This window comes from Phacochoerus africanus, chromosome 11 (assembly GCF_016906955.1).
Source record: "Phacochoerus africanus isolate WHEZ1 chromosome 11, ROS_Pafr_v1, whole genome shotgun sequence".
Classification (NCBI taxonomy): domain Eukaryota; kingdom Metazoa; phylum Chordata; class Mammalia; order Artiodactyla; family Suidae; genus Phacochoerus; species Phacochoerus africanus.
The window spans coordinates 112227651-112245656 of NC_062554.1; the positions used below are offsets into that span (position 1 = coordinate 112227651).

Below are 18006 nucleotides of genomic sequence, written 5' to 3' on the forward strand. Positions count from 1 at the left end.
AAGGGCTGTGGATAACGTCGGACGTTTGATTGGCAATGATCCCAGACTGGTGAAGGGTGACGGGGAAGTTAACGCTCGGTTCGGAGCAAATAGTGGCCTCCGGGTTAACGTCCAGTGACGAGCCCTAGGCAGAAATCCCAGCGCTGGGTCCAGGGCAGAACCGGTCTAGAACGTACGGTTGCTCGGGAGGAGAGCGGCTGACAAGCTGAAGGACAGTCCTGCGCCTCCACCGCCGAGGACGCGCAGTTCCGGCGGGGCGCGCGCCCGGCACGAGCGGCTAGCTCCCGGAAGGAGGCGGGGCTGCCTCGCCAGCCCTTTCCTTAAATCGGCGAGCTGGGCCCGCGCGCCGCCGAGGCACCTCAGCCGAGCGCCGAGCGCTCGATCACTCTCGCTCCCGCAGCCTACGGTCAGCTCACGGGTGGCTCCACCCGCCTTTGTGTAAGTGCGACAGCAGATCGGCGGGCCGCCGGTGGGACGGGGCAGAGAGGAGGCGGCTGTCCCTCGCTCACCCCGTTTCTCCGGCTTCCTTCGCTCCTGCGGCCCCCAGATAGTGACCGCGGCGCTAGGAGAGGCTGGAGGGGGTGGCCCGGTGGAGGCACGCGTGGCGCCAGCTGCTTTGCCACGCGCGTCCGGCATCCCGGGATACCCGGGCCTCCCGCGTCCCTGCTGTTCCCCGCCGCCGCGCGCCTGGCCAGCTGTGCCCGGGCCCGCACGCCGGGAGCGCGGACGCTCTGTGATTCGCCCCGCAGTACGGGATAAAAGCGGTCGTCTGCCCTAGCGATTTCGCGCGCTGTTTAATTAGACAGAAGTTCTAATGTGGCCTTTTTATATTTTTAATGCAGAGGCCAGTAATCCGATATGGAGCATGCCATTACCCCGTTGGAACCCCTGCTTCCCACTGGTACTGTATTTCTTTCCACGCTTTACAGTGACATTGGTGTGCACCTTCCCAGAGCCCTGATGAGATTAAAAAGGCTGGACTACAGACCCAGAATGGTTTCTAGTTTGGTTCTGATCTACTTCTACGCATATTGCTCAACCTCTTTTGTGCTTTAATTTCCTTATTTGAAAAAAACGAGAATAGTTATTAGTCCTTACATATAGCGTCGTCGTTAGGACTAAATGATGATGTACTTCATATTCTCCACCTGGAGAAGAATAAGCCCTGTCTTAATGTTGGTTCTGAGGCTCCTAACAACCGTCTGAACTAATCTCTAACATAGCAGAACATTAGACGCCAAGGGGTAAAGATCAGCCTTTATTGTTTTTATTATTGCCTATCCATTGTGCCCATTTTAAATCCATCAAAAATGCCCGAGATTACCCAGTAAAAATGGTTTAAAGATACATAAGGATTTATTTTAAAATGGTGTAATTCGCATGGAAATAGATCGGAGAATGAGTTTTTCTGAGGCTAATTGTTAGTTGCATTCATTATCATGGGTGGTAACAGACTTGTACGATAATTTCGTAATTTTAAACATGTTTTACTTACTAGGTTTTAATGTGTTACTGTTGGGTAGAACTTCTAGTTTATCAGTTCACCAATTTAAACAGTGTATAGCTTTTTAATGTTGAAAGTTGTTTTCTGGAATATGAATTCAACATTTTTTGGGGGTATTGAATTTGTCAGTGTTCCCACATTCTGGCAATGTTTATGGTAAAACAAAGACTAACAATAGCAGGGGACACAGACTCCTTACTCTCCAGTCATTTGCAGTGTTAAATTGTTTGCACATACTTTAATTTTATAGGTGAAGGAAACAGGTAGTAATGGAACTAGAATCTGAAACCAGATATATTTGACTCTGTTAAGAAGTTGAGTATTTAATTATTACTCTGAACAGCTTATCATAAGTCAAGAAAAGCATTGGCAAACAAACATTTTGTAAATGAAATTTCATAGTGCTCAGTTCGTCAACAGTAGCAGGGCCAGCAATATTTCCAAGAGTAAACTCCGGATTCACTTGGCCGGTGGACACTCAGATTTGTTTCTAAACCTAAGCACTTTACTGACAAATTTCTAGTGTTTTCTAGGTTGAAAGAGGTATATCATGGAGAGAGTGCTGCGTGGTAAAGATTGGAGTGAGGCATCAGGATCTCTGGGTTTAAATCCTAGCTTTGCAGGTTGTATTTCAGTTTCTTTGTCTGTAAAGTGGGAATATTTCGCAGGGTTATTGTGCATATAAATGAGTCATAGAATGTGTAAAGCAGTTAGCTTCAGTGGTGGTAAGCCATTAGTTTCAGCTGGAAGGATCAAGTGGTTGGATCCGAGGGTCAGTGTTGAGATGGAAAATGTTTGGAGCAGTAGATTGTAGGAAGGACCATTCTGCTCCCTGTCTTTTATCAAAGGCTTAGGGAGGTCTTGACTCCTCCGGTTAGACAGTTGGAAGCTCCTCACTGGGACAGGGCACATGGGGGACTGTTAAGAACTGTGATACCCGGTATGAAGCACAGATCCCCCACCAGGCAGATCCTGGTCTCCTTTGAGGAGTTCTGTGGGGTTTGATTGCTTTTCTAGTTTCTTCCTCTTGTTCCTAGCTTCTAGAGATTCCTATCTCATCTCAAACATTGATTTAGGAACAAGGGCTCTTTGCAAGTTTACTTTGAGTCTAGCTATGTGAGAGATATTTAAAGACAAAAGTTGGTGTCCTGAGGAGCCCCTTAAATGCCTGTCCCCTTATAGTAATTAGGTAAATACTTAAGGTTAACTTTTACGTTTAGAGGGATTCCCTTCATCAAACAGACATTTAATACTTTCTAGCAGATGGGTATTTTTGTCTATTAATAACTTCTGTGATTTTAATTTGTAGGTATGGCTTATCTGTAATGCTCACCCAGATTTAGTAGTGGGCAATCTACCAAACTGGTTCTCATCAAATTAACTAATTGCTAAGTGGACCAAAATGCTCATCTCTGGAATGATCGCTAGCTCAGAGAAATATGTATTTTTTAATCTTTGTTTTCTGTAACAAAATTATAAAGTAAATGGTTATTTAAAGAAAAACAACTCTAACCTCTTCTAGAAATAACCTTTTTTTTTTTTTTTTTGTCTTTTGGGGGCTGTACCCACGGCATATGGAGGTTTCCAGGCTAGGGGTCTAATCAGAGCTGTAGCAGCCAGAGCCACAGCAACGCCAGATCCGAGCTGTGTCTGCAACCTAACACCACGGCTCATGAGCGAGGCCAGGGATCGAACCTGTGTCCTCATGGTTCCTAGTCAGATTCCCTTCTGCTGCACCGCAATGGGAACTCCCGAAGTAGCTATTATTAACAGTTCACATGTTCTAAATATTTATTTTTGTACATATACCCCAGCAGATTATTACTCTTGTTTTAAATAAAATGGATTTATGTTGTACATTGGTAAATTATTCTTTGGAGGCAGTGTATGAAAATATATCAATATTCTTATATTACAAACATTGTATGTGCTCTTTGTTCAGTTTTTTTTTTAACAAAGTAGAAGTGTTTCTAATGTTAAAAAACAAGATTCAAGTAAATAAATATTACAGATCTTACTCAATGATTGTTCAAAAATTCTTGTATTGGGCAGTATGCAGTGCAGCAGACAGAAAGAAGCCTGTAGGAGTTGTGCAAAAAGAAAGATTTTTGTAGGAGGAAGGGAGCAGAAAGAAGGAAGTTACACTAACAAAAAGTCGATTGGTTCTAGGAAGGTTACTTTCCTTTTGGGGATGGCAGGGGCCTGTCTGGCAGATGATTTCACTGGTGCTGCTTGATTGATTCCTGATTGGCTGGTTTAAGATTCCACTTTGGGGAGAGCTGAAACTGTACATAACTGGGTTAAACATTGAGTCTGGGTTTGATAACCTGGTGCTTAGCATAATCAACTACGCTTTGGACCTGTTATCTTGTTTCTAACACTGCACAGTCCATCCTACTTGGCAGTGATTATCATTCTAGAACCTTGTATTTTTCTAAATTGTGTGTGTATATAAAAATGAATATAGGACCTGTTTTATGCCCTTTTTCTGCAGCTTTTTTTTTTTCACTTTCCAGCTTGTTATGGTCCATATGATATCCCAAGTTTTGTTTTATTAATGGGCAGTATAGACACAAAGGAACTAGGCTTTCTTAATAGACATTTAGGGTATTTTTAGTTTTAATTGTCACAGTCTTTGTAATACTTTTGCATATTTATTGGGGCTATTCAGGATAAATTTCCAGAAATGGAATTACTGGATCAAAGGGTATGTTTGCCTTTCTGTTATCTAGAGGACCTGCTAGCTAGCTAGTGTGTGTCCTTTGATGCTAAGTGCTATGGAGGATACACATGTGATCCCTTTTCTCTAGAAGTTTACAGTCTTGGAGTTGAGAACAAAACAAGATGGATTCTAATTAGATATTGAATTAGGACCCACACAAGAACTGTAGAAACTGGGGAGAAGGAGATGAGGGTAGGTTGGAGAGAAATCATGGGATGGATAGATATGAGGTGGGCATCCAGAAAAGCCACCTGATGTCTATAAATTTAAATTTAAATGGATTTAAATTTGCAAGAAACTTGGAGCTCCTGTTTTGGGACAGCAGGTAAAGGATCGATTTTATCTCAGTGAGGATGTGGGTTTGATCCTCAGGCCTTGCTCAGTGGGTTAAGGATGTGGCGTTGCCACAGGCCAGGGTGTAGGTCTCAGAGGTGGCTTGGATCCCCCATTGCTGTGGCTGTGGCATAGGCTTCAGCTGTAGCTCTTATTCAGCCCTAAACTCAGCAACTTCCATGTGCAGCATATGTGGCTGTAGAAAGAAAAATAAATTGTGAGAGGCCTAGAGGAAGCAGAAGAGTGTTGCCGTAGATGGGCCTTCCTTGAATGAAAGCGCAGTGCCGCCTGTGTCCCAGGAGCAAGTTCTGTTCATCTGGTGTGGAGTGAAGAGAAGGAAGGTTAGAGAGTACAGGTGAAGGTTTTGAAAGAAGAGCTGAGCAGTGAGGGTAAAACCAAATTGTGGACAAAAGAGAAACTTATTGCAGGTTAGGAGATAGAAAGCTTTTGAACGTTTTTGTGTCCTCCCACCTTTGGAACATTCTATACAAAGGAGTCTTTTTATGCTCTAAAGCTTAATTAAATTAACCGTCCATACCATGGTTCAGCATGGCTCATCATATAAAAGTTGGAAGTCCTTATCTTGACCTTAAAGGCCCTTCACGATCTGATTCTTAACTACTTTTCCGGAATACTTGTTAATCACTCTCCTCTTTGTGTTCAAGCCAAGCTGAACTCCCCACTGTTTACTTATTTGTTGGAGATGCATTACTCTTGCTTAAGCTCGAGCTACATTTATCACTTGGAATGTCCTTTTTCAAACTGCTTTTCTTAACTTTTAGGCCTCCTGTGGGTATGTAGAAGTGTCTCTGTGATTTTAACTTGTGTTTCCCTTATGGCAGAATGCTGATCTTGTCACCTGTTATTTGGTCGTTCACATGTTTTTAGTGAAATGGTTGTCTCTTGACATTTTTCTATTGGGTCTTCTTTGATTTGAAAAAAATCAATTTGTATGCATTTTTTAAAATTGAGATACAGTAGCTATATAACTTTGTATTTTTGATTTGATGCATATGTTTATATATATATACACACACACACACGTTTACAAAGTAAGAGTTTCTTTACATATTCTCAATACAGTTCTTTAAATCTTGATTTTTGTCATCAATAAAGTAGAATGACACTTTACAAGGAGAGTTTTTATGAAGATTAGAGTATCTGTATAGCATTTAACTGATATATAATAAGAAGGCAAACATTTTAGTTATTTTTCTTATTGCCTTCTAAACTTTCTATCTAAATCTATTTTTTAAATTAGTAAACAGTATTTAACAGGTAAGGGCACACTGTCATTTTAAATTCTGTAAATATAGTTTCCTTTTCAAAATATTCTTATAAATCTGGACTTTTTTTGTCACTTCTTCAGTATCTGTAATCATTTGAGTTTTTATCATGAAGCTTTATATTTAGAACTCCATCTGTTGAAAGTAAATTTTATTTATTTTTAACACTTTGTAGCTAAAATAGAAGTAAAGAGTCAAACCATCCTCAGAATCATTATTTTATATGTGCGTATTTCACAAACTTATGTCACAGAGCAACCAATTACAGAGGTTTTAATTTCTGGTTTACTAAAAATACTGATATTTAAACATTTTAATATATTTTTACAATGTAGTACATGTGTATTATAAAAAGAAGGTGCAGATAAACAACAATGAAATAAAAAATGCGATATTTCAGCCTCTCAGAGATTACCACTATTATCTCCATGAATGTGTACTTTTGGTATGTGGGTATTTATATTCCTCTAGATATTTTTTGTGTATAAATACACAGGTATTTCTAAACCAAAATGAGAGCACACTGTAAGTTGCTTATTTAGTAGATAACTTCACATTTCCATATCAGATTTCATAGTATCTAGTACCCAACAATATTTAAATTGTCTCATCCTCAAAATAACTTTTCCAGGTGCTTGTTCCAAACCAGGACTGCCTGTGCATTTGGTTCAGTCTTTTTAAATCTAGTGCAGTTTTCCCTCACATTTTAAATCCCCTGTAGTATTGAATATTGACGTTTTAAATAAAGCGCTTTCACTCTGAAGTGGATCTGATGGATAAAAAATACAGCAATTTGATATGAGTCATCATTCACTTAAAAATACATAATAAACTCCAACCGAAAAGTTCCATTTTATTTTTCCCACTTAATTTCATCATAAATTTATGCTAGGAAGCCTTTTATCTATCACTCTATATTTCTTTGCAAAAAAGATTATGTATATTTAAATTAAAAAAAAATTCCCTTGACCATAATGCTTGGGAGTTACTTATTCTAAACTGAATTACCGTTGCTGAAGTTCATTATGAATTGAATTCCCATTTCTGAGTATTAAGAGTTCACACTTGATCAAGTCAACATAATTGTATTACAAATTTTTGTAATAACTAACATTTACATAACACTATGTGCTTGGGTGTAGTTTTAATGCTTTAACAGGGTAATGCCTTTAGAAAAGTTTTGAAACTAGGAGTCCCAGGTTTGAGTGTTAGCTATCCTCTTCATTAGTTACTTAACCTTTGGCATGTCATTTAATTGGTTAGAAACTTAGTTTCTTTACCTATGTAAAGTTAGGATATATACACACATGAACTCCTTGGGCAAATTTAAGCTACTATAAAGTATAAAAAGCATGTTTAAGAAGTAGAGTCTGTGCAGATGTGAAATGCTCTGCACTAATGAGCTTTATTATACTGATTATTAATTTTTGAAAACCTACATTCATTTTTCTAATTCTCAAAGGAGTCAACTACTTATTTTACTAAATGTGTTCAGTCCAGTAAGGCAAATCTTCCAGAACTATTGTTTCCTGAATTCTATATTTTCTAATATGCTCATTGAATTATTTATATGTATGAAATTATTAATAGCGGTCATACCATTTTGATGCCTCATGGTTAAGTGAAAGTGAATCTGAGAATATCCCATTCAGTATAGTATTCTTGCCATCTCTTGTATTTCTGGAACTTAATTTCTGTTGAAAATGCCTGATGGCTTCACAAAAAATAAAACCTGAAGATAGATATTTGCCTTCTGCAATTTACTAGAGGCTAATTTGGGAATCCCTGGGTAATCTGATTCTTTGGTAATATAAATGTATACTGCATTAGTAGTTCTCTGTGTATTGTAGCAACAGACTCTCAAGAACCCTAGGTGATAACATTTATTGGTATAAAATACAGTCCTAAACTCGACAGTCTTTAATCTCTATTCAGCAAATCCTTGTAAGAATAATGTAAGGGTACATATGAGTTATTTGCATTTGCATTTATTTTAAAATTAAAGATTAAAAGTTCTAAAATGTGGAGTTCTGTTGCAGCTCAGTGAGTTAAGGACCCAATGTTGTCTCTGTAAGGAGGAGGGTTTGACCCTGGGCCTCTCTCAGTGGGTTAAGGACCCTGGTGTTGCCACAAGTTGCAGCATAGATTTCAGGCACAGCTCTGATGTGGTATTGCTGTGGCATAGGCCTCAGCTGCAGTTCTGATTCAACTCCTCACCTGGGAGCTTCTATATACTTCGGGTGTGGCCATGAAAAAATGAAAAATTAAAATATATGGTAGTAAGCCACTTGTTGGTTACATATCCCAACCAATTAAGTATTCTTGTTAGAAATTTCAGGTCTCTTCCCTTCTTTAGATCTGTGCTGTGTAATAACGTGGTTATTGAACACTTGAAATATGGCTAGTGTGACCAAAGCACTGAATGTGTAGTTTAAGTGTGAAAAGCAAAATTCCATCAGTTGTTGGAAAAATTTTAAATATCTGGAATAGTGTATTAGTTTACTGGGACCTCCATAACAAGGTGCCACAGGGATCTGGTGGTGCTGCTGCTGTGGCATGGGTTTGATCCCTGCCCTGGGAACTTCCACATCCTGTGGTGTTGTTAAAAAAAAAAAAAAAAAGCCACAGATTGGTTGGCTTAAATAAATTTATTTTTGCTGGAAGTCCAAGGCTAAGTCTTGGCAAGTTTGATTGCTCCTGAGGCCGGTCAGTATACAAATAGCTGCCTTCTCTGTGTGCTTACCTGTTACCTCTTGGTCTGTGTATCATCTGTGTTCTTTTTAAGTTTTTGTGGCTGCACCCTAGGCATGTGGAAATTCCTGGGTCCAGGGATTGAATCTGATATGCAGCTGTTACACTGCAGCTGTGGCAACACCAGGCTGGGGAATCAAACCTGTGGCTCCTCAGCGACCCAAGCTGCTGCAGTCAGATTCTTAACTGACTGCACCAGGGCAGGAACTCCCAGTGTTCTGTTCTTTTAAGGATTTCAGTCCTATTGGATTAAGCCCACTCATATGACTTCATTTTACCTTAATTACTCCTTTAAAGGCCCTATCTCCAAATATAGTCACATTCTGAGGTACTGCAGGGTAGGACTTCAGTATAGGAATTTATGGAGAGCCATATCCAGCCCTAGACAAGTAGGGCAAGTCAGTTTCCTTTATTAGCTGTAAACTTTCTTAAGTTGACTTGGACCATATTTCAGAATTCTCATGATTGCCAAATAAGGGAGGTTTTACTATTAGTCCAATTGAATATAGCTGGTAGATGAATCAAAAAGAGTCAGTTTCAGTCTTAGTTGCTGTTCTGTACAAATTTTTCTCTCTTCATTCAGTACTTCCTGAGTATCTGAACTGCATGTAATTTAAAATTTTCTATTAGTCTCATGAAAAAGGTAAAACAGGTGAACTTATTTTTAATTACATCTTTCATTTAACCCAGTATGCCTAAAATGGTGTTATTTCAATGTGTAACCACAAATAGTAATTAATACAATGATTGACATTTTTTGTACTAAATCCTCAAGCTCCAGTGTGTGGTCAACACTTCTAGCACCTCTCAATTCAAATGCTACATTGTTATTAGAAATACTCTATCTATCTACCTACCTATCTATCTATCTGTCTGTCTGTCTGTCTGTCTTCCTGTCTTGTCTATTTATGTATTTATTTATGGTCTTTTCAGGCCCACACCCAGGGCATATGGAAGTTCCCAGGCTAGGGGTTGAATTGGAGCTGCAGCTCCTGGACTACACCCACAGCATGGCAACCCAGAATCCGAACTGCACCTGCGACTTACACCACAGCTCTTGGCAATGCCAGATCCTTAACCCACTGAGCGAGGCCGGGGATCCAGACCACATCCTCATGGGTACTAGTTGGTTCATTATCACTGAGCCATGACAGGAACTCCAAAATACTTTATATTTAGTTTGTGATAACTTGTCAAATATTTTGTTTTTATTCATATCAGTAAAGGCTAGCTCATAGACTCATACTTTTGGAACAGGGATTGGAATGTTTCTCTTCCATGGAAAGCCTTTGAAAATAGATACTAGAGTAAGAAATAGTACTACACCTGGGCTTTCTGACTGTGTTTTTGCTGATATCAACTCAGCATTTTTGTCATTTAAATTAAAGCGGTATGCCTGCTTTGAAACTTGGAAAAATTGCATTTTTTTTTTTTAAGGAAATTTTAATCCCCTTGTAGATGACAGAGACCTCAGTCTAAAGCTTCTGCTTAAGGATTGTGATGTCTTTGTTATCTAGGGCTTCCTAAGATATCGAAGAGGTAAACTAGTGGATTTTCCAGTTGTAAGGATTAATTCTCATACTTTCCCTCCGGCTCAATTAGAAATCCCTCCTACATCATTATTGCTTTGACTCCTAATGCTTATCCTTGGTATATAACTCATAATTGTTGGAATCCTTTCTTTTTTTTCTCTTCAGTTTACTGAGACTTTGCTGTCATAACTGCTCTTGGTATGTTTGATGTAGTTTAACTTTTTCCGATGTTTTACTTGATTTTCATATTTGCCTTAATTTTTCTTGTTCTTTTAATTCGTTTCATTATATTTGATGACAAAAATGTTTGGTTCATCCTCCTTCTTAATGGCCAAATTGTTTCTTTTGCCTCAAAGTAATATGTCATTAACTTTATAAGCCATCTTTTCCACACCATCTAGAGAATCAGTTTCCTCTGTTTTAGTGGTATTAAGTCTCTGTAGCCCCCCATCTTCCTGTATTAGCATTTTAATAGCTACATGCCTTCAGAAACTAAAGCTTCTAAAGTGAGTTAAAAATAATCTTAATTAAAAATAATCTTGTAAATTGGTACTTTGTATCATTAATAGAAATAATGCTATTCTTTTAGACAAAATAATTGAAAATATCAAGTGAAGCTGTGGGGGCGGTTTTAATATTCACAATGCTAGAATGTTATGTCTTGATCATATAAAAAATCTTCTGTAGGTTTTGATATATTAATACCAGATGTCTTTTGAGGTTTTCTAGGAAAATGAGGTGTGTTTGTACATTAACTTCCCATTCAAATGAATTTGGTTAAATCCATCCCAAAGCGTTATTCCTTGTAGGTGGCAAACAGATGCTGAAACAAATGCATTTCCTTCTGAGAGTATTCCAGTGTCTTTATCACACCGTTGTCTTTGAAGGTGTTCATTTATCACAGTGGAAGTATTTCGTTTGTTTTTATCACTTCAGAGAATTTAAGCTTTTGATTTGCTCTTAGGGTCCTGTGTAAGTTGTGTAAATTGGGCTTCTGGCCCAATTGCTGCTATTTATGTTGAGGCAGCTTTATTTTTCATTTGCGAAGTAGGAAAACTCTTGCAGTTTATTCCTGATCTGAGTAAAAATGCTGTCAGCAGTGAGTCCTATGCTTAGAGAGAAGACCTTAACCCTCATTGTTCTGGGGCAAACATGTCTTTGGTAGCACCGCTCTGAGGTGGCTGTCCGGCTTTTTGGTATGTGGTTCTGTCTTTTGAGCAAATACATTACCATCGTTGGTTAACTGATTGTTTAAAATGTGTATTTAAAATAAGCTGAAATTGACCTGTAGTCCTCTTAATTTCCAACTGAAATCATGCAGAAGACTTGTACTGGCTTTCTACTTAATGGACATCAGATAGTGAAAGACCTTAACCAGCTTTTTCTTTTTTTCTTTTTTCCAGGCTAAATATTGTAGCCATTTGTTCAACAATTATTTGAGTGCCTAACATGTACCAGGAACTCTTCTAGGCAGTGGAAGACATACCTGCAGTTATCCTTACATGTCTTATTTCTCAGATCTACTATCCCAGTATAGGCATCAGTAATATCCTGGAAAATCAGATTTTCTTCTCGAGAATGCTTATCGAGAGTCTGTTTTCCATTTTTTTAAGACTTTAGGTGTGGGGCTACTTTACAACAAAATTGAGCAGAAGGCATGTAGAATTCTCATCTGCCCCCTGCACATGTGTAGATACCCTTCTCCTCATCAACATCCCCACAGAGTGGTACATGTGTTACCACTGATGAATCCACACTGATAGAGTCCGTAGTTTTCCTTAGGGTTCACTCTTGGTGTTGTATATTCTGTGGGTTTGGACAAATGTATAATGAAGTATAGCCATTCTTAGAGAATCACACAGAGCATGTGCACTGCCTTAAACTTTCTATGTGCTCTGCCTATTCATCTGTTCCCCCTACACTGATCTTTTTATTTTTTCCACAGTTTTGCCTTTTCCAGAATGTCATATAGTTGGCATCATTCAGTATGTAGCCTTTTTAAGTTGGCTTCTTTTACCTATTAATACGCAGCTAAGGTGCCTCTGTGTTTTCTCATGGCTTGAGAGCTCATTTCTTCTTAGCACTGAATAAACTGCTGTGGTCCGGATGTGCCACAGTTTATCTATTCACCTATTGAAAGACTTCTTACTTGCTTCCAAGTTTTGGCAAGTATGAATAAAGTTGCTGTAAACATCCACGTGTAGGTTTTGGTGTGAACATTAGGTTTTCAGGTCCTTTGGGTAAATACCAAGGATGTAACTGCTGGGTCATGTGGCAAAATTAAGTTATAGTTTTGTAAGAAACCACCCGACTATTTTCCAGCGGGCTGTATGTTTTACTTTCCTACCAGCAGTGGATGACAATTCTTGTTTTTCCACTTCCTCCTCGGCATTTGGTGTCCTCAGTGTTCCAGGTTTTGACCATTCTAATAGGTGTGTAGTTGTACCTGTGGTATTATTGTTTTCACTTGAGTTTCCCTGATGACATTTGAGGTGGAGCTTGTTTTTTGTGTGCTTACATGGCATATGTATGTTCTTTGAGGTGTTTGTTAAGGTCTTTGGCTCATTTTTTTTAATTGAGTTGTTTGTTTTCTTATTGTTGAGTTGTAAATATTCTTTGTTTTGAAAAACAGTCCTTTATCAAATGTATGTTTTGAAAATACTTGCTCCCATTCCTTGGCTTGTCTCCTCATTCTTGACACTGTCCTTCACAGAGCAGAAGTTTTTAATGATGACCAGTTTAGCAATTATTTCTCTCATGGATTGTACTTGTAGTGTTGTATTTCAGAAGGCATCACCATACTCATGGTCATCTAGGTTTGGTTCTTATGTCCTAGTAATTTTATAGATTTATATTTTACATTTGGGTCTTTTATCCATTTCCAGTTTATTTTTGTGAAGACTGTAAGGTCTGTGTCTAAATTAATGTTTTTGTATGTGTATGTGGGGTTGTTCCAGAATCATTTGTTGAAGAGACCATCTTTGCTCCATTGTATTGCCTATATTTCTTCGACAAAGATCAGTTGACCATTTATGAGGCTCTATTTCTGGTTTCTCAGTTTTATTTTTCATTGATGTATTTGTCTAATATTTTCACCAATACCACGCTGGGAAATCTTCGAGTTTCTCACCATTAAATGTGATGTTTGCTGTAGATATTTTGTGGATAGTCTATATCAAGTTGAGAAAGTTCCCCTTTACTCCTAATTTACTGAGAGTTTTTAATCATGAATGGGTGTAAGATTTTTCAGCTGTTCTTCCTGCATGTAGTGAAATGATCATATACTTTTCTTTTTTAGTCTGTTGATGTAATGGATTATATTGGTTTTCAAATCAGTCTTGCATGCCTGAAGTAATCTCACTTGGTTGTGGTGTATAATTGTCTCCATCCATTTTTTTTTAATTCAATTTGCTAATATATTGTTGAAGATTTTTGCATCTAAGATGATGAGACATAATGGCCTGTAGTTTTCTTGTAATGTTTTTGTGTGGTTTTAGCATTAGAGTAATGGTGACCTCATGGAATGAGTTAGGAAGTATTCCTTCTGCTTCTACCCTATAAACGAGATTGTATAAAATCGGTATGCTTTTCTCCTTAAATGAGAATTTGCTAGTGCACCCATCTAGGTCTCATGCTTTCTGTTTTGGAAGCTTATTATTGTGAATTTCTTTAATAGATATAGATCTGTTTAGATCATTTATTTCTTGTGTGGGTTTGGCAGAGTGTTTCTGTCAAGGAAATGGTCCATTTCATCTAGATTATCAAAAATGTGTGGGCATAGAGTTCATTTTATTCCTTCAGTATCGGTTTCCATGGGATCTGGAGTGATGACCCCCTCTTTCATTTCTGTGTTTTCTATTATTTTAAATTGTAACATGTGCAGGATATTGAGAATGTTGTTCAGGAAAGTTTTGATAAATCATCAGAGGGAGATGGTCGGTGCTTTAAGATTCCAAAAAACACAGGGTAATGGAGCTTTTCATAACCTTTTTTAACATTTATGCATTTCCTTGTCTGAGACTTTGCCACTTACATTGAAGTACCATTCTGGCATCATTGATATTACCTGGGGCTTGTAAGAGGCATAATCTCAGGCCCCACTCTAGACTGACAGAATAAGAATTTGCATTTCAGCAAGACCCCTATATGAGTCTTATGCTCCTTAAAGTTTGGGAAGCACTGACCTAAGAAATACAACAGATTCTTTTTTTTTTGGCCACGTCCACAACATGTGGAAGCTCCCAGGCCAGGGATCGAATCCATGCCACAGCAGTCACATATGCCGCTGCAGGGACAATGCCAGATCCTTAACCTGCTACACCACAAGGGAACTCCTTAGATTCTTTTTAACATAATTAAATAGCAAAAAAAAATCTCCATCACATTTAAGGATAATATTTATCATTATTCAAAACTTCCTTTAAACTGGTAGCATATATGGCGGAGATTTTCTTTCCAGCTTTATTGTTGTCTGTGGAAATACGTAGTCTGATACTCTGGACATACACACAGTGGCAGAGAGTGGATCACCTTGGTGTGATGCTGCGATCCCTTTCTTTGCACCAGCAATATCTGAAGTGTGTGTCCCCTTTTTTGGCAGACTATGCTTTTCAAAATATCTGCATGTGATTCTGATATTTGATCACTATAGTTGGGATATAACTTGAGGCTTTTCTCTTACATACTTTTGTTTTTATGTCCTTAATGCTTCTAATGATTTTTTTTTGTATCCATAGAGGAAACATATTTATATATATTTCCAGACTGTTCAGTCATTCATTGAGCCAACATTTGAGTGCCCGCTGAACATGTGGTGTCATGTTAAATCCATACAATTGAAATATGTTAAAGAAAAAAAAAAGAGAGAGAGAAAGAGAGAAATACATGGTCCAGGCCTTCATGGAGATTATAGCCTAACAGGTTAAATGAACAAGCAAGTCAGAAGTTAGAGTGCAGGGTAATAAGAGACATCATAGGGGAAACTCCGGCTATTAAGTGGATCCCATAGAAGGGATTTGGCACTTCCAAGGCTTCTGGAAATAATATTTAAGCTGGGAAATCTACTTGAGTTGTTTCACTTTTTTTTTTTGTAATGAATGCTGTGAGATAGATGCATGTCTTAGTCCATATTATATTTTGAAGGAAAATTTCTGAGAGTGGAATTACAGAATCAAAGATCTGAGTCTCTACAATTCATAATACATGTTACTAGATGGGTTTCTAGAAAGGTTATACTGAGTTAGGTGTTCAATAGCAGTATCAGTTTCCCTTTCAGTGCCCTCGTGTCCCTTGCTGGCAATGCATGCTCTGCAGTTCTTGGTGGAAATACTCCTGGAGTGTAGCTTCCCCTGCTCCCCTCCCATCTCATGTGATTTTTTGCTTTACTTCTGTTAGTACCTACCATAATCTAAGTTGGGAAGATTGTTCAAGACTTGACAGTGAGCAAAAGAGATTACTTAAGAGTTTTCTTCAGTGGGACACTAGGCTTGTGGACCCACCAGTGAACTTGACTCATTTTTTTGTTTGCTTGGTTAGGGTGTTTGGCAACTCTGTAGTGTAGAAGATGACTGATAGTCATGCAAATTATTCTTATTCATAATAATGTAAAAAGTTTTTAATCCTGTATAGATAACAATTAATTTAAACTCTGAAGAGGAGCTACCCTCTGATATTTTATTGCCGTATAGTGGAGATTTCTAAATTTTCTTTCTGTTTATGGCACTTTTAGCATCTCAGTAATTTTTTTCATGGTGCCACTAGGCCAAAAGTTGTTATTATTAAGTAGTTAGATCCAGACAACTAAGTAATAGTTTGTTCACTTGTCCCTGTTGTTTCACTGAACCACCCTGAATGACTTGGTGCTCATTTTGTGAATCCTTCTTATAATAGAGTCACCATTTTTGCATCTATTAGCAAATTCATTTCAGTAATCCTATGTCTATATTCGGATTCAAACTGTTACCCTCATTAATTAATGAGTTGAATAATGATTTTGGCATTTGCTCATTTTGTATTTGCATGAAAGTCATATTTTTAAACTTTTGGAAAATTATACTTTAGCACCAGTTAAATTTTTACTTTGTTGTTAATGTAAAAGGTGAATAAGTAGATAGTTTTATATTTCTTTGAACTCACTTTTTTGTTCTCTAAATAATTGATCACAGGCGGTGAGCAGTAAGAGTAAAAATGCATCTGAAAAAACCAGCATAAAGCCTTGCAGAAGGGGCAAAGTGGGAAGGACACCCACGCCTCAGATTACACAATGCTGAACGTGGTTGTTACATGGTGTTCATTGGGGAAAGACCTACAAGCAGAGAGGTAGCAGAGTGCACATAATTCTCCAGACTCTCATCCTGCAGAGAGGTGCTTTGGCTGGGCACACCTGGACTGGAGTGTATCTTGGAAATGGCTCTTAGAGAGGAATTTCACCCTATAATTTTCCACATCTTTGCTGGAACCTCTTTCTTTTTTTTTTTTTGTCTTTTTGTCTTTTTCCAGAGCCGCACCCGTGGCACATGGAGGTTCCCAGGCTAGGGGTCTAATCGGAGCTGTAGCTGCCAGCCTATGCAGCAGCCACAGCAATGCTGGATCTGAGCTGCATCTGTGGCCTACACCACAGCTCACAGCAACACCGGATGCTTAACCCACTGAGTGAGGCCAGGGATCGAACCCGCAACCTCATGGTTCCTAGTTGGATTCGTTAACCACTAAGCCATGACGGGAACTCCAATTCTGAAAGTGTTTTACCCTCCAAGTAAAAATTTTTAAATTTATACATTTTAAATTTTATAAAACTTAAATTTTAATTTTGAAACTTGCAAAGAGGGTAGGATGCATTTGGAAATTGATGAAGTATCGAAGGAATGGTGGGTAAGAGAGTCTAATATACATGTGATAGAATTGGAAGACTGGAAACTTTGACATGAGAATATCAGAAATAAATAAAGCACGACTGGGGAAAAATGAGCTGATGGTGGGAGTTTATAGTTGCCTAGTGCCTAAGGCTTTTATAATTTTTAAAACCAGGTTAATTTGGAAAGTTCTTAAGCCTGGTGGAGACTTAATACAGTTTTGTTCAAAACTATCCAGTAGTTTACCTCTTTAATTTCACCTCTTTCTTGATTCAGATTACTGTTACAGGAACAGTTGGTTTTTCAAAGTTCTCTATGGCCGTTATCAACTGACCTACTGAGTTAGTGTTGTGTGTGTGTTAGTGGCTTTGTTGGGATGTGCCTGAAGTAATTCCTGTTGATTAAAAAAAATCTCATGTGAAGGGAACCCATGTGTATGCTGGCTCATGCTAATGCCATTCATAGAAACTCCTGATTCAGCTGAAGTGTGTATTGGTCTGTGATAACTGAAAGGATTATGTATACCGTAGTATTGTATGCTTGAAATAGATCATAAAAATCACCCTTAGGAGATGAGTTATTGTTTCCACTTGCCAGGTAAGAACGGTACTTGAGATAAAGTCTGACATTACACTTTTGCCCTTCAACTGTTTTTTGAAGTATAAATGGCTTGTGTTTAGTCAATCTTCTTGTTATGAAATCGAAGCATTTTTATGGCCTCTGAGAGCTGGGGTTGCTGACGCAGCTGTTGACAGACACAGAAGAACTACTCAGTTGAGACAAGAACACTTTAAAGATGGTTGAGTTCTGTGAGGAATTTTCTGCTCACTTGTACCACACAGTTCAAGCCATATGTGAGCTGCATAAACTATACTTACTCATTTTCACCTCTTTGTGTCTACATAATGCAAACACAAATTGCTGTCATCAGCATAAAGATGTTGGTGGTGATTTTGAGTATCTGTTGAGAGCTTACTGTATGCAAGGAGCTGTTCCTGGAGTTGCACACATGTTACCTTATTTATTC

The 18006-nt window shown here is 38.3% G+C and overlaps 1 protein-coding gene across 1 annotated transcript in view; it reads left to right on the forward strand.

Moving 5' to 3' along the window:
• The first annotated feature begins 233 nt into the window (after nucleotides 1-233).
• The window catches only part of TPK1 (thiamin pyrophosphokinase 1), a 380863-nt gene continuing 363090 nt past the window's right edge, over nucleotides 234-18006 (forward strand). Inside the window, exons 1-2 of the mRNA XM_047752062.1 lie at nucleotides 234-438; nucleotides 843-901. Of these exons, the coding sequence (XP_047608018.1) occupies nucleotides 859-901 (43 nt within the window). The 5' untranslated portion in view covers nucleotides 234-438; nucleotides 843-858. The remainder of the gene's footprint in view (nucleotides 439-842; nucleotides 902-18006) is intronic.